The sequence below is a fragment of the Crocuta crocuta genome, unplaced genomic scaffold, assembly GCF_008692635.1.
Source record: "Crocuta crocuta isolate KB4526 unplaced genomic scaffold, BGI_CrCroc_1.0 scaffold415, whole genome shotgun sequence".
Lineage (NCBI taxonomy): Eukaryota > Metazoa > Chordata > Mammalia > Carnivora > Hyaenidae > Crocuta > Crocuta crocuta.
The window spans coordinates 365,997-389,704 of record NW_027531525.1 but is presented as its reverse complement, the minus strand read 5'-3'; the positions used below and the strand labels follow the sequence as shown (position 1 = coordinate 389,704).

Below are 23,708 nucleotides of genomic sequence, written 5' to 3'. Positions count from 1 at the left end.
GAAAAAAAAATAGATTACTGAGCTCTAACCCCAATTTCCAATTCACAAAGTCTAAAGACAATCTGTTGATCCAAAGACCACACTTGGAGAATCCCTGCTGTAGATATTTCTGGCTCTATGCCCTTATACCTCTTAACACTCTCCCTCTTTTCTACCATCCACCTACTGCTTTAATTTTTCTCCACTATCCCTTCACTAGCCTCCTTTAGAAAAACTAGGGGAAAGACAGAAACAGGAGTGTATGTTAGATTTATCTTAAGGATTCCTCTGGGCAAGGGTTCCACACTCTAGTCTGGTGGATGGGTGTTTCAGTAGCAAAATTTATTCCAAATATGTACACGCTTCCTCTAATAGTTGGGAGGAAGGGACAGTTCAGTGAAGAGTAACAGGTGCTTTTCCAATAATAAGGTCTTGATTTGGGTTTTATAAGAATTGGGTAGGAAATTATAGATCTATTTCTCCACATTTCAGAAAAGCTCATCTCTCCTAGACTACTTAAAAATTTATTATAGCTAAACATACACAAGTTTGCCATTTTAACCATTTAAGTGTACAGTTCAGTAGCATGAAGTACATTCACATTGTTGTGTAAGTATCACCACCATCTGTCTCTGGAACTTTTCCAGCATCCCCATCTGAAACTCTGTACCCATTAAACAATAATTCCCTGTTCCCCACTCCCAACCAGCCCTTGGTTAACACCATTCTACTTTTAGACTACTTTTTGACTCAGTTTCTCTTTCACTTGATAAAAGAGAGGGTCCACTGGTAACTATGGGATTGCTTCTATATAGGCAGGTCTTCTTGCATATATGTGATTGACTTTATTATTATAAAAAAAAAGGTAAGAACAAATGGGCTTTGAGATAGGAAGGGGACAGCTGGATAGGGAGCTTCATACTGGGCCTACAACCCACAGGCCTCAGCAGCCCTGCCATGGGTCCGCCCTATTCTTTCGCATCAAGAAGTTGATCTTGCGAGCCATTTCCATGTTGTAGATCCGCCGGCAGGTTTCATAGCTTTCCCTCTGTCGTCGGCGACAAGGCTTTTCATAGTACCGCCGTCGCTTAATGTCCTCAATGAGCCCATCCATGGTGAGGATTCTGTATGAGAGCAGGCAGAGGAGTTAGAAACCTGGGTTCATTCGAATTTCACAGATGGCCAGAAGCCAACCGACCAAACAACTGGTGTCTATAAAAATTCCATGAAATAGCATTAACTGCCTCCTTATAGAGGCCCCAAACAGGAATTTGTGGGGAATAAAAAAGTAATTAATTACTTAGTCCTTGCTTTTGGGGAATTTATGGTCAGGGTCATGTTCTCAACTTTTTTTTCACCACAGCACATCTGAGAGATGTGACATAGTCCCTGTAAGAACAGTGGCTCTGGGGGCACCTGGGTAGCCCAGTGAGTTAAGGAGCAGACTCCTGGTTTCAGCTCAGGTCATGATCTCATGGTTTGTGAGTTTGAACCCTATAGCAGGCTAACAGTGCGGAACCTTGCTTGGGATTCTCTTTCTCCCTCTCTGTCTGACTCCTCCCCACTCACATTCTCTCTCTCTCAAAATAAATTAACTTAAAAAAAAAAAAAGAAAAAGTTAAAGAACAGTGGCTCTTTATGACAATGATTCCCAACCAAGGGATAATTTCAGAATCTTCAGACAGGGTAAGTCCTTTGTAGCTGGAAAAACAAATCACAAGGTGTGACTCCTACTTGGCCATCCCATCCTATTGTTAACTGGTACAGCTGAAGTCTGGAGGCCTCCTATCGTGGGGCTACTTAAGGAACGAAGAGGCTCAATGATAACATCAGTGATACAAATGGCAACACTAAGTAACAGCTTTACTCATGTCCTACCTACCAGTGCTCCAACCACACTACATTACTGCCTGCTCCCTGAACATACTCTGATACCAAGTCTTTAGTCATGCTGAGTTCTCAGCTTAGAATTCCATCCTTACTTCCAGCTGCCAGCCTTCTAAAATTTTTTTTCAATGTTTGTTTATTTTTGAGAGAGCGCGCGCCCATGAGCGTGCATGAATGAGGGAAGGACAGAGAGAGGGAGACACAGAATCTGAAACAGGCTCCAGGTTCCATGCTGTCAGCGCAGAGCCCGACATGGGGCTCGAACCCACAGACCGTGAGATGATCTGAGCTGAAGTCGGATGCTTAACCGACTGAGCCACCCAGGTGCCTCCAGTTGCCAACCTTCTCAGTGAAATTTTCCTCATCTTTTTCATGCCAAACCTACATGCCACCTCTCCAAAAAGGTTTCTCATCTTCTTAGAGAATATCATTTATTTTATTATATACCAAGCGGTATTTCTACCATTTATTCATACAAACATCTCCCTCATTAGACTGTCAATCTCTGAAGACAGATTTTGTTTTATTAGTAAGACAATGTTTTATTAATCTTTAAGGGTCCATAAAATCGAGCTCAGTCTGCTTTCTGCAGCCCACCCAATTCCTTCCAATGCAGCTCCTCTTGTTGGATTGAAAACATATCTAACTCAAGCCCCCACCCCCACCCTGTTCTCCCACAAAGACACTGAGCTTATTCCATAAACTGCGCACCCCTGGGCCCGAGAGCTGTGGCTCTCGCATCTGTAACTTGTTGCTTCCTCTCAACCCATCACCAATTGGTCCCAGGGAGCTCTGGAGGCACCTGCCGGTGTTGTCCTCCGTTCCCGGCACGGTTTACATGGCCCCCTTCCTGCTCGCCCTGGCCTTTCATCACAGGTAAAAAGTCAGTCACAAACACAATCGGAGATAAGGGGGTTAAGTGAAAGTGGGGGATGGGGGGGCGGTAGAGGAAAAAGGAAATCAAAATAAGAGAAACCACCAACTACTTCTGCCCAGCAGGAAACCTTATTTTTTGCTACTGTGTTATACCACAAAGCCCAAGATAACAGATTAAAACATGAACTTGAAAATATGTGAGCTTTGGGTAAATTACTAATGTGAATAGACCTGTGCACCACTGTACTATGGGATTCTCTCCCAGGCTCCTGTTGTTGAATATCAAGAGTGATTTATAGGCTACTAGAAAATCCTATTTGTATAGTCAGTTTGTCTAGATGTTAGTAGAAGGGAAATGTGAGGCAAGGGAATGGCTGCAAATGCCCAGAGGCAGGAGAAGCAGATAATTCAGGTTCTACTGGAAACGTACATCATGCCTAGAATCATGTAGATCCAAACATTTGAATCGTAGGGCACCAAGACCAAAAGACTCCATATCCTAGCCCACAAAGGGCCTTCTTTGCTGGCTTCCTTCCTCAATTTACTCTTAACGGTTGGCATCCCTCCAGATTCTTACTGAAAACCTCCGTCTTTCTGGCTGTTTGTGACCTCCTTAACCTTTCCCAGTGAGCCCTGGTGCACAATGGAGTCATCCCCTAAAAGGTTTTTTTAAAAAGTACTGAATCGGGGCACCTGGGTGGCTCAGTCAGTTTAGCATCTGACTTCAGCTCATGTCATTATCTCACAGTTCGTAGGTTCGAGCCCCACGTTAGTCTCTGTGCTGGCAGCTCAGAACCTGGAGCCGGTTTCAGATTCTGTATTTCCCTCTCTCTCTGACCCTCCCCTGCTGACGCTGTCTCTCTCTCAGAAATAAAGCATTAAAAAAATTAAAAAACTAAAAAGTACTGATTCTTGGGCACCATTCCTCAGATTTTTTAAAATGCTTTTATTATTTATTTTTGAGAGAAAGAGAGAGAGAGAGAGAGAGAGACAGAGCATGAGCAGGGTAGGGCAAAGAGAGGGGGAGACACGGGATCTGAAGCAGGTTCCAGGGTCTGTCAGTACAGAGCCTGACGCGGGGCTCAAACTCACAAAACCATGGGATCATGACCTTAGCTGAAATCTGATAGGCAACTAACTGAGCCACCCAGGTGCCCCCAGAGATTCTGATTTAATTGGTGTAGAGTGGGGTTATGCATTGGAAATGTTCTGAAAGCCTGCCAGGTAATCCTAATGTGAAGCCTCCACTGATGCAGACGCTGTTGACTTTTTAATTCTAGACCCAAACTTACCTTAGAGCTAGACTGTTATTTCCAATTGCCTCAAAACCTACACAGACCAAAACTATGGTCTCCTAAAATCTGTAGTGTTAATGACATCACCAGTTAGTCAAGCTAAAAATCTCACCATGTTCCTGGACTAGGCCTTCTTTTTACTTCCTACATCCACAGTTACCATAGCCTATAAATTCTATAACCTAAAATAGTTCTTAGATCTCTTCCTTCTCTCCTTTCCTATGGCCACAGCTCTTACTATTGCCCTTATCATCTTGTGCCTGGACTACAGAACTAAGCTTCTAACTGGTCATTTAATCAATTTTCATGGAATCCCAAATTGGCACCAAACACTGTGTCAAATGCTAAGGATAGAAAACAAACGTGGAGATGGTTCCCTACCCCTACAGTCTAGCAGAGAAGACAATTACACAAGATACAATAGTATGATCACTTCTTCCCTCTGTCCCCAAAGCACAGGGGTCCTCAACTTTAACAGTCGGCAATCACACGGGAAACTCCCACAACAGACTGCTGTGTCACCTCTAGTTCCTGATTCCATAGGTCTAGGGCAGGGCCCAAGAATTTGCATTCTAGTAGGTTCCCAGGTGATGGATGCTTCTGCTAATGGTCTGGGGAGAACCAATGCCAGATCACAGTTAATGCCTCTTTTAAAGAGCTGATCAGACAGGATTACATTTAACCATGCTCTATATTTTCAATTTTTATTTATTTTGTAAGTTTTTAAAAAATTTTGTTATCAAGTAATCTTGACACCCAATGTGGGGCTTGAACTCACAGCCGAGATCAAAAGTCACATGCTCCTCCAACTGAACCAGCCAAGCACCCCTGTCTTTCTAATTAATTAAAAAATAAAAATAAAAAATATTTTTAATGTTTTATTTATTTCTGAGAGAGAAACTGAGCAGGGGAGGGCCAGAGAGAGAGGGAGACACAGAATCCGAAATAGGCCCCAGGCTCCGAGCCGGCAGTCAGCACAGAGCCCGATGTGGGGCTCAAAACCACGAACCATGAGATCATGACCTGAGCTGAAGTTGGATGCACAACTAAGCCACCCAGGCGCCCCCCAAAATAAAAAATTTTAAATGTTTATTTTTGAGAGAGCAAGATACAGATCATGAACGGGGGAGGGGCAGAGAGAGGGAGACACAATCTGAAGCAGGCTCCAAGCTCCGAGCCGGCTGTCAGCACAGAGCCCGACATGGGGCTCAAACTCACGAGACAGTGACTCTTGATCTCACCCCAGGTCATGATCTCACGGTTTGTCAGTTCGAGCCCCACGTGGGACTCAGCACTGAGAGTGCAAAGACTGCTCAGGCTTCTCTCTCTCTATCCCCGTGCCCCACATGTTGTGCACATGTTCTCTCAGAATAAACTAACTTAAAAAAAAAAAAAGAATCCTCTGGGTGATTGACAAATGTCCACACCTCAAGGGATTAAGCACGTGTATAATAGCCTAGAAAGCCTCAATAACATTACCGTTCCTAGGATGTAACATTACAGTTTAGATAGCATTTTCACATCCATGATCCTAATACAATCCTATAAAATTAAGCAGATAATGTCATCTTCAGGCAACAGAAGTTGAGAGAGACTGACCTGCCCATGATCACAAAATGGAGCTAGAAGTAGAGTCCAGATCTTAAGTGCAATGTTCTACAACAGCTTTCTGTTCTCAAACAAAACCCACCAAGGTTCAGGAGACAAATTATTGTGGGGCCTACAGGCAAAGGAGACCATGTGGAAGAAAAGGGCTGGGTGAGGCTCCTTGATTAGAATAAAAGGACGGAAGCCAGGAAGACACGGCACACTGAGGGAAAGGGATGGCCCAGCATCTAAGCAGGGACTTCCATCTAGATCTTGTTTACTGCTGTCTAATGAAGGCCATTTTTTGGACTGGTCTAGTTTACTAGAGAAACAACAGAAAAAAGTCTCAGGGGGAAAAAAAAGATCAGATATAAATTATAAAAAGGACACAGAGACTGAGTTTGAGGAGAGATGATTAAAAAAACAGGGACCATCAACCAGTTAAGCGACCAACTTTGGCTCAGGTCATGATCTCACAGTTAATGAGTTTGAGCCCCGTGTTGGGAGGGCTCTGTGCTGACAGCTTGGAGCCTGCTTCAGATTCTGTGTCTCCCTCTCTCTCTGCTCCTCCCCCACTCACACTCTCTCTCAAAAAGATAAATTAACTAAAAAAAAAACAAAAACAACAACAACAAAAAACCCAGGGACCCCAGGGGTGCCTGGGTGGCTCAGCTGATTGAGTCCCCGACTTGGGCTCAGTTAACCATCTCGCAGTTCGGGGGTTCAGGCTCCATGTCGGGCTCTGTGCTGACAACTTGGAGCTTGGAGCCTGCTTCAGATTCTGTCTCCTCTCTCTGCCCTTCCCCTGCTTGTGTTCTGACTCTCTCTCAAGAATAAGTAAACATTAAAACAAACAAAAAATCCAGGGGCCTCAGATATGACTTTACTGGAAGAAAATTCTATTGAAATGACAAAGACAGTGTAAAAGCAGGAGGACAGAAATCTGCAAGAGGCGGAGAGACACACATAATCAGGTATCCTACTGGAGTTTCAAAGGGTTTGAAACAGAAGTGATCATCTTACCAAGTAAATGCCTATGTGGTCAGGTAAAAAAGATAAGAAAAAAGTAACAGAAGGATCTAAAAGTGGAGAAAGGGAGAAAATGAAAAAATCACGGTCCCCCACAAAATGATAACAGCATTGCCAAGCAGTATTCCCTGGATGGTTCTAACTACTCTAGCTAACTCTTACCCTGATATTTCTGGTTATCTTAAAAAAGCATAGATCACCATCAAAAGCTCCAGAGTCCCTACAGTAGGGGCATCTACTCATTATTTAAAAAATGAGTGTGAGCAGGGGAGGGACAGAGAGAGGAGGAGACACAGAATCCGAAGCAGGCCCCAGGCTCTGAGCTGTCAGCACAGAGCCCAACACGGGGCTCAAACCCACAAACTGCGAGATCATGACCTGAGCTGAAGTCAGACGCCCAACCAACCAAGCCACCCAGGCGCCCCTACTTAACTCATTATTAATAAAAAGGGATATAGGAAGAGTTCTGTCAAACTCATAAAGTAAACAGAAAGGGTGTTACTGATGAGGATGTTACTTCTGCTTCCAAAGGTAGTTCAAGGACTAGCAGGCCAAAAGCTTTAAAGAGATCAGCTGAGAGTTCAGGCACCTGGCAACCTAACACTGAAGGAGAAATCAACTGCCAATTTTAGTGGAATTCATCAGATTATGTAAAAGTAGCTGAGCTGCCTGGGCTGGGGGAGGCTGGGAGCAGCAAACTCACATGTCAGTGCAGCCGGCCCACGTCAGGATAACACGTAGGTGCGAGGACTCCATGGGCCCAGAAGCTTCCTGGCATACCAGGAGTAGGGGCTAACTGGGCACACTCCAGTGTGCTTGCCTTTCCTTGACTCAGGGAGAGCCAGCTGATCATGCGGGGCTTCCTAGCAACCCCCACTCCATCTCCTCATCCCAGAGCTTATTTTGTGGTGGCCTCGCTGGGCGGACACACAGGCTGTTTCCTGTGTAAGCCTACCTTTATGCTCCAAGCACGCCACAGCTTTCACCGCCTCCCTCTCATCTCATCTGGGGTCTCCTACCTACTGTTGTAATTCGACCACAGAACATACAACGAATTTTTAGACTACCAAACATCAGAAAGCTGAGAGAGAAGGAGAAGCCTGGGATGTAAGGCAGATACACAGAAAAGGTGGCCACAGAGAGGACATTAGGAAAAAGCAGGAAAAAAAAAAGTGCACCAAAAACCACTGTGTTTGACAGATAGAAGACTGGGATACTCCAGAACCCGCTGGCTCACGTTTTCATGCTTTAAAGTCCTTGCCTGGGGATGCCTGGGTGGCTCAGTTGGTTAGGCATCTGACTTCAGCTCAGGCCACACAATCTCACGGTTCGGGAGTTCGAGCCCCATGTCAGGCTCTGTGCTGACAGTGTGGAGCCTGGAGCCTGCATCAGATTCTGTGTCTCCCTCTCTCTCTGACCCTCCCCCACTCATGTTCTCTGTCTCTCAAAAATAAAGATTTAAAAAAAAAAAAAAAAGTCCTTGCCCAGAAAACTGTTCTAAGAAAAAGATATTTGTTCATTTTCCACCTGAAGCTAAAATACAATTTATGGTATATATATCTAACACTCCAAGATTAAAAGGAATAGAAATGTGGCTTCCTAAAGACTGAATGCAAATTGACAAAATAAGTATCTTCTCCAAAGACTATTAAAATCAGTACTGTAGGGGTGCCTGGGTGACTCAGCTGGTTAAGCCTCCAACTCTGGCTCAGATCTCGTAGTTCATGAGTTCAAGCATCGTATCAGGCTCACTGTTGTCAACGCGGAGCCTGCTTCGTGTCCTCTCTCTGCCCCTCCCCTACTCACACTCTCTCAAAAAGAAACATTTTTTTAAAAAATACACATCCCTTAAAAGAAAAAAAGTCGCTACTGTAAAACTTGCCCCAACCCAGCATCTTCCACCCAGGTGTATGAACTGCCATTCACCTACAAAAAGAGAATCTTTTAATTTTTTTTTAATGTTTTATTTTTTTTAGGAGAGAGAGAGAGAGACAGCGTGAGCAGAGGAGGGTCAGAGAGAGAGGGAGTCACAGACTGAAACAGGCTCCAGGCTCTGAGCTGGCAGTCAGCACAGAGCCCAACGCGGGGCTCGAACCCACGAACCGCGAGATCATGACCTAAGCGAAAGTCGGACGCTTAACCGACTAAGCCACCCAGGCGCCCCAGCACAAAAAGAGAATCTTAAAGACAGGCGCCTCGTGGCTCAGAGGGTTAAGCATTGGACTTCAGCTCAGGTCACGATCTTGTGGTTCATGGGTTCGAGCCTTACATCAGGCTCTGTGCTGACTGCTCGGAGCCTGGAGCCTGCTGGGGATTCTGTGTCTCTTCTCTCTGCCCCTCACCTGCTCATACTCTGTGTCTCTCTCCCTCTTTCTCAAAAAAAAAAAAAAAAAAAAGAAGAAAAAAGACAGGGGGGGAAAAAAGGGACAGATGGAAATGAAAACAGATTTGTAAAGCAAACTCTCAATCATTCAAAATAAACAAACAAATCACCCACAAAGCAAAACCCGAAGAGTAAAAATTTCCTTACAATGACTTCCAACTTTGGTAACAGCAAACACATAATGCCTACCTAGGCTTTAAGTTTATTTATTTTAAGAGAGAGTGTGTGAGAGCAAGCAGGGGAGGGACAGAGGAGGGAGAGAGAGAGTCCCAAGCAGACTCCGTGCTGTCAACACAGAGCCCAAGGCGGGGCTCAATCATCAAGAGTCGGATGCTTAACTGACTGAGCCACCTAGGCACCCCCAAAGCAGCTAATTTCTTTAAAAAGTCAAATTTTTTGCTTTTGTGTTATTTGCACTTTAGGAACAGCGGAGGTTAGGAGAGCTAAAGTTGAGCCTTTGGAAATCTGTTTTACCATCAAGTAACAGCTGCCCTTTGACATCCTTCAATGATATAAACATCTCAATCGCCCTGGCTAACAGACCAATCTAAATCTACCAAAATAAATTGCAGACTTACAGAGAAAGGTCAGAAAAAGGGTGAAGGAATCTGTAAGACTTTTCCCAAAGTCAGCATTTCATCTCACTAGTTAATTCACTACTGAGTCTATAAAGACATTCATTTTGTGCTTCTACTTTAAGGGCAGAAATAAATAAGGTCAATATATGAGGTCATTAGACATCTCGACCCTCTCACAGACGTGCTACTAGGTCTAAAACAGGAAAGAGCTGGGAAGGAGCAGCCACGGGAAAAAAAAAAAAGTAATATAGGGCATCTTACCATCCAGTACTTAACGGAGTGCCTTTAGGAAACAGCTCTGCCCAGGGACAGGACTGGGTATGCACAAACACAGAATGGAGTAGTGGGGCTGACCTAAGACCAGAGCCTATTAAAAGCCGCACCACCCATCTTAAGCCTGCAAATTCTTCTCAATTACACAGCTTGACAGCAGCTTCGTCCTCATTTACTACGGTCTTCTGCCCTCCAACCTTCCACACCTGAAACTCTTTGCTAAGAACTAGATCATCTTTCATTTACCCTCTCTCAGTCCCCCAAAACCCCACTAATAAACCCAATCAAATAAAGATTCTTTAACTGGAAAATGACTGCAATAGGTGTTTATTTTTCCAGAGGAAGTAGTAAACAATCTAGTGACATAAAGAGCCCTGCATGAAAAAGGTGTATTTTGCACTCCTCTCTACCACTTGATAACTGTGGTACTCAAGGAACATAATTTAAATGTCCTAACCTTCCCTTACTTGTGAAATAAAGCCACCTTACTGGCTTTACGGCAGAAGCCCAACTCATGTAATCACCTTCATACAATTTTTTTACTTACTTGATTTTATTAGCTTTTAAGTTGATTTATTTGAGAGAGAGAATGTGAGCAGGGGAAGGGCAGAGAGGGGCAGAGAGAGACAGAGAGAGAGAGGGAGAGAGAGGATCCCAAGCAGGCTCCACACTGTCAGTTAGGAGCCCGGCTCTGGACTTGAACCCACAAACGGTGAGATCATGACCTGAGCCGAAACCAAGAGCCAGATCCTTAATCAACAGAGCCACCCAGTCTTCCCCATAAAATTCTTTGATAATTCAACTCAACAAGCACTTGTTTCTCCCAAGTGTTTCACACTGGGGAGAGAAAATGACAAAGCAAGCCAGAAAGTCAAAAGCCTGACAACCAATGACAAGGGAAGACTAAGGAACTACTGCTTTGAGTATGATGGTAAGACATTCTTCATTAACAGCCATTCTAAATCTCTTGATGTACATTCAAAATCTATCAATACAGCTCCTCTACACCCAGTTCATTTTCACTTGTATGTTTCTGATTAGGCTGTAACCTTCCTCTAAACTGTAACACTTTTCCGTTAACTTCCTTGCTTCTCCAAGATCCCAAACCTGAATTCGTCTTTCCATTAGCCTTGTCCTACGCCAATCCCTCCCTCGGCTTTCTATTTATCATGCACTACATTCCTGCCTCCCAACCACATTATATCTTCATTTTCCCTTTGGGTGCCTTAAGTCTTGGGGAGAGCATTCAGGCTATGTATAAACAAACTTCAGGGGTGCCTGGGTGCTCAGTCGGTTAAGTGTCAGGCTTCGGCTCAGGTCATGATCTCATGGTTCGTGGGTTCGAGCCCTACATCGGGCTCTGTGCTGACACCTAGCTCAGAACCTGGAGCCTGTTTCAGATTCTGCGACTCCCTCTTTCTCTGACCCTCCCCTGCTCATGCTGTCTCTCTCAGAAATATTAAAAAAAATTTTTTTAAATAAAAAATAAAAACAAACTTCATACAGTTAGGTTTTGAGAGAAACTCCATCTTTACAATAAAAAAAACTAAAGGGCTGAAAAGGGAGAAAATAACCATGGCACCTCCCAAGAGAGGTGGTCGAGGCATGATTCTGGTTACCTGTTTAGAGTCCTGTATGCCCCTTCCACGTTTCCTTCCTGTACCATCACAGTCCTGGCAATGAACTTCAGATGTCTTGCCATGACATTGGGATTTAAATCTTCAATCTAAAGGGTAATGTTGAAAGGGAGAGGAAAGTACAGAAACCAGGTTAAAAAAAAAAAAGAAGAAGAAAAGAAACACAGCAGCATGCCCACTGTCCCGCGTGGCTTACTCAGGCTCTGGAAAAACAACATCCTTCTCCAGGGACAAGGACACTGGGCACGTGGAGGTCTTCCTATCTAGAGAGCATTCGTGAATCATTATAAAGACTGCCCGGTCCTCTCTGCCAATATACCCTAGCCTACGTAAGAAGTGGCGGCAGGTGGTCACCACAAAGGAGTCGCGGCGGGGCACCGGAGGACCGGGAGCCGCGGCGTACCTCCACGTATCGTTCTCCGCCCCAGGAGCGTCTGGGGTGAGAGCTGGCAACGCAGGCTTCCTCGGCCTTTAGAAAGAGCTACAACCCCGCGCAGGTGCCCCCCGCGCCATCCCCGCCCGGCTCTCCACAGGCCCGACCACGGCTCCTCACCCCACGCCCTCCAGAACCTGCCGCGGGGCGCCTCTGTGGCGGCCGGAAGCGGAAATACGTCATCTCCCGCGCCGCGCAAAGAAGTTCCAGCTGGAAGGAGGGGCGGGGAAAGCAGAACCGAACACCTGTGTGGATACCATGGCAACATTGTTTCCGGCGGAGTGGACCGCTTCCCCTCACGCCTCCGCCCCGGATTCTACACCTGACAGAGCACTGTGCTCTTGGCCTTGAAGTCCCCGCAAACCTGGTTCCTCGGCGGCTCCGCCCTCCGTGTTTGAGGTGAGCGCCATTCCGTGCCCCTAAATCCTATCCAGCCTGTCCTAGATATGTAAGCCATTTCTTTTTCTGGAAGAAAAATGAGAGAAGTAGGCAAAACTTCCTGAGCACGCTTCCTGTTTTCTCAAAGGACACAGATTCTGGACACAGATTCTTTGAGATCTGCGCTCCGGAAGAAAAAAACCAGCTTCAAACCCCTCATCCGTTTAAAAACTAAGGAGAAGAAATGAACAAACCATGTGTTTCCTATGATGCGTTTCTGCCCAGGCGTTTCACTAAATAAACTTACGAAATGAAGAATCGGGAAGCACCTGCAGGTTTTAGAATCAAAGACTTTTTTTTTTTTTTTAAGATTTTATTCTTAAGCCATCTCCACATTTAGCGTGGGGTTGGAACCCACAACCCCGAGATAGAGTCGCATGTTCCATGGACTGAGCCTGCCAAGTGCCCTGAATTGGGGGCGCCTGGGTGGCGCAGTCGGTTAAGCGTCCGATTTCGGCTCAGGTCATGATCTCACGGTTCGTGGGGGTTGGAGCCCCCCATCGGGCTCTGTGCTGACAGGTAGCTCAGAGCCTGGAGCCCGTTTCAGATTCTGTGTCTCCCTCTCTCTCTGACCCTACCTGCTCACGCTGTATCGCTCTCGCTCGCTCTCTCTCTCAGAAATTTAAAAAAAAAAAAAAAATTGAAAAAAAGAAAGTCATTAAATAAAAATGCCCTGAATTGAAGACCCTTTTATGTCGACTTCTGTCCCTTTGCCTCCAAGTGAGACCTAGTAGAAACATCTCCTTTATTTCTTCTTCCCTGTGGAAACAGCTTTTATTTTATTTGTATGTTACTCCTACATATCCATGTGCGGTTATTCGTATAAATTCAGATCTAGCGGCTACTGGAAAACAGTCGGGAAAGGCTCAAAAAAAGAAAGGTACGTAAGCGGCTACTTGTGTAATAAGGTTTTTTGCGTACTTCCCCTACAACACATAGGCGTGCGCCTGTACACACACAGTTGCACCTTCATCAGTTACACTAATAGAACTCCCAAAAGACAGAAGCCTCGTTCAAACGAAGCGAGGTTCAAACCAAAATAGAGCTAGACTGGGACATCATTATGCTTATTAATAAACATTTAGTCAACATCTACTCTGTTAGGTGTTTTTGATACCATTCCAGTACCTCTTGGACAACCGGAACATAGTATGGTAGACATGAAAGTTAAATAGTAAAACAAACTAACCACTTATTTAGCTCAGGAAAAAATAAATAAATAGTAAAACAAACTAGCATATTATAAGTGCAAAATAAATTCTATAGGCAACAGGATTTGAAGTGAGGAGATCTGATTTCTTTCCAAATTCTGGTACTCACATGTCCTGCCACTTAAACCATTAGTTTCCAATGTATTGTCTATAAGTCAATCCGGTTCCACTCATTTTTGTAAATACAACTTTATTGGAACACCGTTGTGCTCATTAGTTTACATATTAGATATGGCTGCTTTCAGTTACAATGGCAGATTTGGGTAGTTGGAACAGAGCCTAAAGCATTTACTAGCAGATTGGCTCTTGCTGACTCCTAGCTTTTCTTTTTTAAGCTTATTTTGAGAGAGACAGAGGCAGTGTAAGCGGAAGAAGGGCAGAGAAAGAGAGAGAATCCCAAGCAGGCTCCAAGCTGTCAGTGCAGTGTCAGTGCTCTAACCCACGAAACCATCAGACCATGACAAAAACCCAGAGTCAGATGCTTAAGTGGCTGAGCCACCCAGGTACCCCGACTCTTAAATGCTCAGTCTCTTTTGTCAACTATGCTAATATCTGCCCTCAATCACACAAAATTTGTCATGGGACTCAAATGAGATAAAATATAAAATTCTTTCTAAAATAAAGAGGGAAATAACATTTTTGAGAATCTGCTATATACCAAACCTCGTATGGGCACTTTAAGTGCATGATCTCATTTGAGGGAGTAAAGGGCCAAAGACAGCCATGTTTATTGGAGAGAATTGTTGGGAGAAGGTCTTGAGTGGGTCATTTAAAGAATGTAGGGTTGGGGCACCTGGGTGGCTCAGTTATAATCACATGTCCACCCTTCAAATTTAGATGTGAATTTATATTTATTAAACAAACCTTGGGGTGCCTGGGTGGCTCAGTCGGTTAAGTGTCCACCTTCGGCTCAGGGCATGATCTCACGGTTTGTGGTTTTGAGCCCCATGTCGGTCTCTGTTCTGATAGCTAGCTCAGAGCCTGGAGCCTGTCTTTGGATTCTGTGTCTCCTTCTCTTTCTGTCCCTCTCCTGCTCACGCTGTCTCTCTCTCTCTCTCTCTCTCTGTCTCTCAAAAATAAATAAAACATTAAAAAAAAAATGGTAGGGTTTAGAAGCAAGAAAGGCCAGGCAAGGTGAACAGCATAAATTAGAGTTTAGAGCTAAAAAAGTCTTACAGTGTTCAAGGGCAAATAGAAAAGTAAACAAAGGGATCAATTAGGGGAGCAGAAGGAGAAACAAAAGACTTTGACTAAAGGCTTTGAACTTTCTTCAAGCACTGAGGAGCCACTGAAGGATTTGAATAGGAAATAACATTCAAGACATTCTTCTATAAAAAGGAATCTGGGTAAGGAAGAAGGGGTTAGAGGTAAGAGAGACTATTGCTATAGTTAAGGCTTAGGCCAAAGATGTCGCAATGAAATGGATGGGAAAAAATAGATTTTAAGAGACATTCCAAGGAGCGCCTGGGTGGCTTAGTCGGTTAAGTGTCTGACTCTTGATTTCAGCTCAGGTCATGATGTCATGGTTCCTAATTTCAGGCCCAGCATCAGGCTCTGTGCTGACAGCATGGAGCCTGCTTGGGATTCTCCCTCCCTGGCCCCTCTCTCCCTTGGGTGCATGCATGTGCGCGCTCTCTCTCTCTGTCAAAATAAACAAACTTTTTTTAAAGAGAGAGGCGTTCCAAATACAGAATAAAAAGCATTTGGTGATGGGGCACCTAGGTGGCTCATTTGACTAAGTTTCTGATTCTTGATTTCGGCTCAGGTCATGATCTCAGGGTTGGTGAGTTCAGTGCAGTTGGATTCTCTCTCCCTTTCTCTGCCCCTCCCCCACTCACACTTGCACTCTCTCTCTTTCAAAATAAATATTAAAGCTTTTTCTATGTTTTATTTATTTCTGAGAGAGAGAGAGAGAGAGAGAGAGAGAGAGAGAGAGAGAGAGAGAGAGACAGCGTGGGCAGGGGAGGGTCCGAGAGAGAGGGAGACACAGAATCTGAAACAGTCTCCAGGCTCCGAGCTAGCTGTCAGCACAGAGCCCGACGCGGGGCTCAAACCCACAAACCGTGAGATCATGACCTGAGCCGAAGTCAGCCGCTTAACCGACTAAGCCACCTAGGTGTCCCAAAATAAATAAATATTTAAATTTTTTAAAATATTTTTATTTATTTCTAGGCGAGAGAGAGAGCATGAGCAGGGGAGGGTCAGAGAGAGAGGGAGACACAGACTCTGAAACAGGCTCCAGGCTCTGAGCTGGCACTCAGCACAGAGCCCAACGCAGGGCCCGAACCCACGAACCCCCAAACCGCGAGATTATGACCTAAGCAAAAGTCGGGACGCTTAACTGACTAAACTACCCAGGCGCCCCAATAAATAAATACTTTAAAGAAGGATATGTTGACAGAGTGGCACCAAGTTTTAAGTTTAGTTATCTAGAAAAACAATGGTAGCATAGATACTGCTAATAGAAGAAGAGTATAAAAAGGCAGAACAGGACATCTTTAAAGGGAAGACAGTATTTTGATTGGTGACCACTGGAAAAAGCACCAGACTGGAAACTCAGAATCCTGTACCACACATTGTGCGGTCCTGTACAAGCCACCTAAGTTTCCTTGTATAAAAAGTGAGGGGTTGAGTGATACCTGTTGGTTTTAAAATGCTGAAATTATCAATAATATTGAGGTGTTAATAACATGTAAACAGAACTGTTCAGCAGAAATGTAGACGTTCAGTATGTCCTCTGTGGGAAATATTGGGACTAGAGACGGGGCTTCAGGAGTCTTCAAAGTTGAGGCAATAATTAAAGCCATGGAAGATGAAACCTTTACATGAAAGTATGCAGTCAGAGAAAAGAATCAAGGACTTAACCTGAGTGAACACCCACATTCTAGAGCTGGCAGAAGAGATACGGGAGTAGCTGCCAGGTAGGTAAGAGGAGCATTAGGATGGTGTCCCGCCATGGAACCCAGGGGCGAGGAGTTTCAGGAGGCAGCCTCAGGAGTGCCTGATGCTGTTAGAGCGGGCAGCGCACAGCCTCTGAAGGACCCTGGATCTAGCTATGGATTTGATGGAAACTACCTTAGAATTCCTGGTTCTATGAGATCCTTGATGACTCTGGAAGGGGCACTAGAGTAATAGTAGCTAAGCCGAGGAGGCTAAGGAGAGATTAATTTTTTTTAATGTTTGTTTATTTTTGAGAGAGAAAAAGAGTGTGAGCGGGGGAGCGACAGAGATAGAGAGGGAGACACAGAATCTGAAGCAGGCTCCAGGCTCTGAGCTGTCAGCACAGAGCCCAATGCGGGGCTCGATCCCACCAACCATGAGATCATGACCCGAGCTGAAGTTGGATGCTTTACTGACTGAGCCACCCAGGAGTCCCAGGAGTCAGAAAGATTGGACTGTCAAAAATATGAAGAAAATGGGGCACCTGGGAGGCTCAGTCAGTTGGGTGTCTGACTCTTGGTTTGGGCCCAGGTCACGATCTCCTGGTCATAAGATCGAGCCCCACATTGGGCTCTGTGCTGGGTGTGGAGCCTGTTTGGGATTCTCTCTCCCTCTTTGTCTGCCCCTCCTGCCCCTCTCTCAAAAATAAATAAACTTTTAAGATATTGAAGAAAATATGAGAGGGGCACCTGGGTGGCTTAGTCGGTTAAGCGTCCGACTTTCGCTTGGGTCATGATCTCACGGTTCGTGGGTTCGAGCCCCGCGTTGGGCTCTGTGCTGACTGCCAGCTCAGAGCCTGGAGCCTGTTTCAGTCTGTGACTCCCTCTCTCTCCGACCCTCCCCTGCTCACGCTGTCTCTCTCTCCTAGAAATAAATAAAAATATTAAAAAAAAAAAAAAGAAAATATGAGAAAGAGGACAATCAGACTCGAGACATTTTCCAGAAGGGGGAGGACTGACCCCACAGTGGGAGGAGTAAATATTATTTGTAGGAGAAATAAATAATTCCAGAACAAAGTGGAGTTACAAGATAAAGAGGGGGACAAATGACACCTCAAAAGTCCCAGAAGGTAATCAAGAGCACAAACGGAGTGGTTTGTCTTAGAAGGGAGGGCACACTTTCTGAACTCAAGTCAAGAGACAGTTCTTCCCTGATAGCAGACGACTTGAGAAATGGGGGAAAGATGGATAACCAGCTGTGAGAAACATGCTAAGGAGCCAGTATGAATAATGAAGACGACCGAGGTGTCTGAGGCACTTCCAAGGCTTAGGAGGGGAGAAGACACGGTTTTGGTGGTCACTGGGACAAAGGAGTGAGAGTGGCACAGAGAAAGGGTAGATGTAGACACACTTACGGCCTTCATTCTGTCCTCCCGATAATCCTGGGCAGCTTTCCTGAGTCTCGCATACGTTTAGCGGCTGCAGCCTTTGGAAGAAGGATGGGGCCTGTGTCTGAGTGGACTCACCATTCTGATGGTTCTAGGGCGCCCCTTCCTCTTCAAAACTAGCAACCACAGTGGCTGTTCTGGCTTGTGTGTCCCTCCTCAGGCAGTAGTAGATTATGTGTGCATTTATCCCCAAGCATCAATAGTTCCCGTCAAAGCAAAGAGCTATCCCAGAGCAGAAGAACCTGCTGGTCCGGGCCGGCTGGAAGATTTCAAAAGTGAGAGACACGAACAAAACAAACTAGTCTCTGAGACTAAATGAAAACACAAGCCCGATTCTGAACCGTGTAACCGTCCCAAGGCTGGTCCCTAGGAAGCCAGCAGCAGGGTCCCTTTTGTTCCCCACCGGACCTCCCTCGCCCCATTCAGACTTCTAACGAGCTTTTCGCTTTTCGCAAACATTTCCATCCCCGGTCTTTCCTGCTGCTGAGAGAATAAATACTGGTATTTGAGGCAGAAGGTTTAAATTTCCTCCAATGAACAAACTGTTTTAAGTATAAAATGTCTTTAATCAAAAAGGTTTTCTCTTCCCTCAACACAAATGCACACATTAGAAGTAAAAAATACATATGAGAGAGACCTATATTTACACAAATTAGAAACCACAGTCTCAAGTCCTGGATTAGGGACTGAGAGAATGGCCATCGGGAGCACCCGAAGGATGGCTTCTCATCTGTGCGAGAGGCCCCACGGTCATGGCTCTGGCCACGGCGGGGAGACCAGGATGGGATGGGGTACGGCTCTGGTCTGACGGCAGAGTTACTGGCAAACTGTGGCAATGAGGTCCCTCTCCAGGGAGTTTCTTGGGATCACCAGGGACGACAGGAGACGCTGTAGTAGGCAGAACTGGAGTGGCTGGCGTGACGACAAGGTGTCCAACGAGGAGGACCCCGATGCTGGCTCCGGTGCCTAAAGGCCTGTGGCTAAGGGAAAGGCTACCTGGGGAGCCAAGGGGCGGGTTGCAAATCGGAGTGGTGTGGGTCCAAGTGAGGTGCATGGCTGGCCACGCCGGGAGGTGCCAAGGCTGCTTTGATTTCAACACTAGATGGCCCAACTGGGTCTTGTCCATCTTTCCCGTGGGAGGTGCCGGAGAGGAAGGAGCGGGATAATTGTGGTGGCTTGGAAAATGCTAGGGCAGGGGGTGGGGGGAGGACACGAGAAAAAGAAATATGTGAGAGAGCTTTCAGATTAACTCCACTTGGTTGCCTACAACTTTTCTTTCCTTGGGGCCTTGAGCTGCAAGGCAAACATACCTTGTTTTAGGCAACAGATCGTTTCCTGACAGGCCACGATTAAGTAAAAGTTTTAGTAACCTAATTATACTCGCAACTTACTTGACAAATACTCAAAAGTCTGTTAGGTACCACATGCTGTATCAAACACAGGACATCCAGGCGGGCAAAACAAAACAGTTCCCCTAGGGTCTCACTATTTGTAAAATAATTCACTTTAGAACTTATTTTTCAAGTCTATTTTTAATTGGAATCATCATTTCCCAATTTGTATATTTAAAACTTTAATTTCCCTTGGTTGAATTGCTTAAGAAATGTAAATTGATATGCAGGCAATGGGGCACCTAGGTGGCTCAGTTGGCTAAGTATCTGACTCTTTTAAAAAAAAATTTTTTTTTAAGTTTATTCTATTTTTGAGAGAGAGAGAGAGAAACAGAGTGTGAGTTGGGAAAGAGCAGAGAGAGACAGGGAGGGAGACACAGGATCTGAAGGAGGCTCCCAGCTCGGAGCTGTCAGCAGAGAGCCTGACGTTGCACTTGAAAGGCACTCAACNAAAGGCACTCAACATGCGGCACTCACAAACACAAACTGTGAGACCATGACCTGAGCTGAAGTCAGAAGCTTCAACGACTGAGCCACCCAGGCGCCCCAAATGTCTGACTCTCAATCTTGGCTCAGGTCATGATCTCATAGTTCGTGAGTTCGAGCCTTGCGTCTGCCTCTGCACTGATAGTGTGGAGGCCTCTTGGGAGTTCTCTCTTCCTCTCTCTCTGGTCCTATCCCACTCATGTTCTCACTCTCTCTAAATAAATGAATAAACTTTAATAAATTGTTTAAAAATATGCAGGTAAGAATTCAGTTTATCTTTTTAATTTTTTTTAATCTTTTTTTTTTCAATGTTTTTATTTATTTCTAAGAGAGAGAGAGACAGCATGAGCAGGGGAGGGTCAGAGAGAGAGGGAGTCACAGACCGAAACAGGCTCCAGGCTCTGAGCCGGCAGTCAGCACAGAGCCCGACGCGGGGCCCGAACCCACGAACTGCGAGATCATGACCTAAGTGAAAGTCGGACGCTTAACCGACTAAGCCACCCAGGCGCCCCTTTTTTTTTTTAATCTTGAGAGAGGAGAGAGAGCGCGCGCGCGCGCATACACAAGCAGGGGAGGAACAGAGAGAGGAAAAGAGAGAATCCCAAGGAGGCTCCACGCTGTCAGCACAGAGCCTGACTTGGGGCTCCATCTCACAAACGGTGAGATCATGACCTAAGCTGGAGGCTTAGCTTACTGAGCTACTCAGGGCCCCCTCTGCTTATTTTTAAGTGAGCTATTCCCACAACAATAGTAATTGTGGTTGATTGAAAACAAGGACTGTCCACTATGTATAGGAGACTTTCCCCTTCCCATCATTTGAGTACCCCATAAACACACTGTTGTTTGAAAGCACAAAAAATAGGTCACTTCCAGGCACGCCCAGGGAGCTCTGCTGGTTAAGTGGCTAACTTGATTTCAGCTCAGGTCTCATGGCTCTGTCTCAGTCTCATGGCTCTGTGAGATTGAGCCCTGCGTAGGGCTCTGCGCTGACAGTGTGAAGCCTGCCCCTCCCCAAAGCGTGCACCCGCGCTTTCTATCTCTCTCTTTCTCCCAAAAATAAATTAATTAAAACTTAAAAAAAAATAGGTCACTTCTACACTAAGTCTAAGAATCTATCCAACACTGCCTCGATGGAAGTCCCACGGCCGCCCTTCTCCCACATGTGAGCACACGTGCTCTTTCTCAAAAATAGATGAACATTTTTTAAAAAGTATTTAAAAAAGTCTTCTGTATCCATGCAGAAAGCAGAGAAGCTGCAACATAAGGAATAAGATTAAACTTCATGGAGTTCTCTTTTTTTTTTTTTTTAAAGTAGGCTCCACGTCCAGCATGGAGCCCCATACAGGGCTCAAGCTCATGACCCTGAGATCATGATCTGAGGTGAGACCAACAGTCAGACGCTTAACTGACCAAGCTACCTAGGTGCCTATTCATGGAATTCTTTGTAGTGACACAAACAAAATAGAACAAAAACCATATGAGGAACAAGTAACGAAGGAAGGTGAGGCATTCCCTCCAGTGAAAAGAAACTTAATGGCAAAGAGAAATGACTTAGAAAACCGAAGGAACCCATTTCTGCAGGTTCGTTTCATTTTCTCATCGCCCCACCTCTCCCTCAGGCTGACAAGTTCTTACCCTGGTCCGCGTGTGCCGGCCACTACCTCTGAGTGGTGACCTCTGAGCCGTTATGTGAGGAAACCAAGTCCTCAACATCCCTTCCACCTGGAGCAAGGTTCCTAGGTAACGCTCCCTGTGAGAAAGACATGTACTTAAGAAGCCATCAGGTGTGAACAAGGCAACAAGACAGGACTGTAGAGAGCTCCTTTTTCATGAAATACTGAGGAAAACACCAGGGGGACTCACCCCATCTGTGGCTTCTGCAAAACGCCCACAATACGCTGGATCCTGTCCATTGCCACACTCTGCTGGAAACTGCTCAGTCCTAGGGCCACGGAGAAAGACAGACACAAAGGGCTCAGGTGCAAGAACTTAAGTCAGGTGACAGAAGGCCAGAACACGGTTAAAAGAGATTCACCTAATGAAATTAAATCACGGAAGCACGAAAGGAATAACTTACAAAGAACTAAAGCTTTAAACACAAAGATTCAATAGAAATACACATTTAAAGCATTGAGAGTCAGAGAGAAAAAAGAACCAGCTCAAATAATTCCAACTCCTCAAATAATTACCTCTCTCAAATCGACCCATCTTCAGCCCATTCAGGAGGTCTGTGAGAGGGCGGATGAAACCTTGGAGCTCTTCACACTGCAGGCAAACAGGACAGAGGCTGTGGGAGGGCTGGGACCTGCCCATACCAGTGCTGTTACCCTCCCCCCCCAATCCAGATCTGGGAACCTGTACTGTCTTCACAGGGTGCTTACAACCATCTGGGTGCTAAGCCATTCCAGCATTGTGTCCTTTCCCCTCCTCTTTCCTACCTTCTGCGCGAAAAGCAGGTCTCCTTCTGTGACACAACCCTGGATGTTTACAGTCGTCTGTAATTCGCCATCTCTTGATCTTTTGACCCCAGATCCTGCCATAGGAGAGGCCGAGCCCCGCTGTTCCAGGCGAGATGTTGTACGTTGGTTGCCAGAAACCTTGGGCCGGTGCCTGCAGCGGATAGGACCAGGTCGGGGCCGAGAGCCTCCCCTCTGCCCAACAGTGTCTGGCCTGGGGCCATGGGCCCCCTTGTCCTCCCCCTCACTATCGGAGGGGAGACCAAAGTCACTGTTCACTGGGGAGGTGGAAAAAGAGGAAGATAGAGAATAGGAAGAACAGGAAGAAACACTAGACGGAGAATCCATACGTTCCGAAGCAGGGGCTGGAGAGCAGCTCCCGGAGTACCCAGAGATCGGGACCTGCAACCGAAGGGCAAAGCGAGGGAGCATGTCACCATAACCTGAAAATTAGGGAGTGGCCTGGGAGACTGGGATGTACTGCAGGAGACGATAACACTTCTCTCCTCCCCTGTGTTACCTGTCTCAGAGCCGACAGAAAGGGTCAGCTCCTCCGCCTGCCCCCCAGTGAAATACCTGGACTGCCCCCAGGACCTCCGCAGAGCACCTCTTAGTCTGACACAGACTGTTCTTCCCTCCTTCCGTTCAGAGTAAATTACCTGACTTGACACCTTCCCCCTCCCCACCGCGAACAGGTGTTCGCCAGGTCCGTTCCCAGCCTAAGCCCACAGCAAGGGCTACCGGCAAGCCGCCGTGTAACCACCTCCCGCCTCTTTCCAATCTTTCCCATCGGGATCCCTGCACCAGAACCCTCTACGATCGCGCCGGCCACGTGATGTCATCCCTCCCGACACCAAATTCTGCTTTCGCTCCCTAAACCTACTCCCCCGGGGTCTGACCCTCCCGCGCGGACGGCTTCCGTCCTCCAAACCTCCTCACCTGCGTCGGGTCGGCTCTGCCCAGGCTGCCTCTGGCTTCTCCAACTCTGTCGCGCCCGGCTACCCACCTCCGCCTCTCTCCCACTGGGTCCCGCCCCTTCCCCCGCCCGGACACGTGCGGCTGGGCACGTGCCTTACCCCTGCGTACACAGACCTCACCCCCTCATTGGCTGTCTAGCCGGCAGCACGTGACTCTCGTTCCTGACTTTCACATCCCATTCGCTAGAGCCTACAAGGGGCTCAGCCAATAGAGACCCAGTTAGGTGCCGATTGGCTACGAGAGAAGGGTTCCGTGCCCCGCCCCTACATGCGGCTCGCGACCCGGACCCGGTGAGGAGGAGAGGAGGAGGGTGGAAGAAGAGTGGAAAAGGGCGGAGCCCGTGGTCTTAAATAGGATGGTGGTGGGCAGGAGGCGTGTGGTTGGAGTGCACACACTGGTCGTGTGACGCGGGGCGCGCGTCTTGGGACGTGGGACTCCGGGCGCCTCCTCGGTAGCCGACAACC

The 23,708-nt window shown here is 46.3% G+C and overlaps 2 protein-coding genes across 9 annotated transcripts in view; both read right to left on the bottom strand.

The window, feature by feature from the left end:
- Nucleotides 1–484: 484 nt before the first annotated feature.
- Nucleotides 485–12,181, bottom strand: MRPS21 (mitochondrial ribosomal protein S21). 3 transcript variants are annotated; one of them, XM_077772581.1, is made up of 3 exons: nt 12,078–12,181; nt 11,507–11,613; nt 485–1,103 (listed from the first exon to the last, which is right to left on the bottom strand). In XM_077772581.1, the coding sequence occupies exons 1-3, from the start codon at nt 12,138–12,140 to the stop codon at nt 923–925; spliced, it is 351 nt and encodes a 116-aa protein (XP_077628707.1). In that variant the 5' UTR covers nt 12,141–12,181; the 3' UTR covers nt 485–922. The 3 variants fall into 3 exon arrangements, with proteins under 3 accessions (XP_077628707.1, XP_077628708.1, XP_077628709.1); XM_077772582.1 differs by lacking the exon at nt 12,078–12,181 and adding an exon at nt 11,928–12,017; XM_077772583.1 differs by lacking the exon at nt 12,078–12,181 and adding an exon at nt 11,721–11,921.
- Nucleotides 12,182–18,554: 6,373 nt separating this feature from the next.
- Nucleotides 18,555–23,708, bottom strand: part of CIART (circadian associated repressor of transcription) — a 5,887-nt gene continuing 733 nt past the window's right edge. The window contains exons 1-7 of one of the 6 annotated variants that reach the window (XM_077772568.1): nt 23,206–23,285; nt 22,617–22,668; nt 22,249–22,420; nt 22,000–22,075; nt 21,674–21,752; nt 21,446–21,560; nt 18,555–19,119 (exon numbers count right to left, since the gene is read on the bottom strand). In XM_077772568.1, coding sequence (XP_077628694.1) covers nt 18,613–19,119; nt 21,446–21,560; nt 21,674–21,752; nt 22,000–22,075; nt 22,249–22,350 — 879 coding nt within the window. In that variant the 5' untranslated portion in view covers nt 22,351–22,420; nt 22,617–22,668; nt 23,206–23,285 and the 3' untranslated portion in view covers nt 18,555–18,612. The other 5 variants (XM_077772565.1, XM_077772567.1, XM_077772564.1 and 2 more) reach the window with 5 other exon arrangements.

What these genes read in the sequence shown, in the direction of transcription:
- MRPS21 (XM_077772581.1), bottom strand. Translation starts at nt 12,140, where the DNA reads ATGACGTATTTCCGCTTCCGGCCGCCACAGAGGCGCCCCGCGGCAGGT. An exon ending in CAGGTTCTGGAGGGCGTGGG is followed by an intron (nt 11,614 to 12,077) that starts GTGAGGAGCCGT and finishes ATTACCCTTTAG; the next exon opens with ATTGAAGATTTAAATCCCAA. An exon ending in GCATACAGGACTCTAAACAG is followed by an intron (nt 1,104 to 11,506) that starts GTAACCAGAATC and finishes GCTCTCATACAG; the next exon opens with AATCCTCACCATGGATGGGC.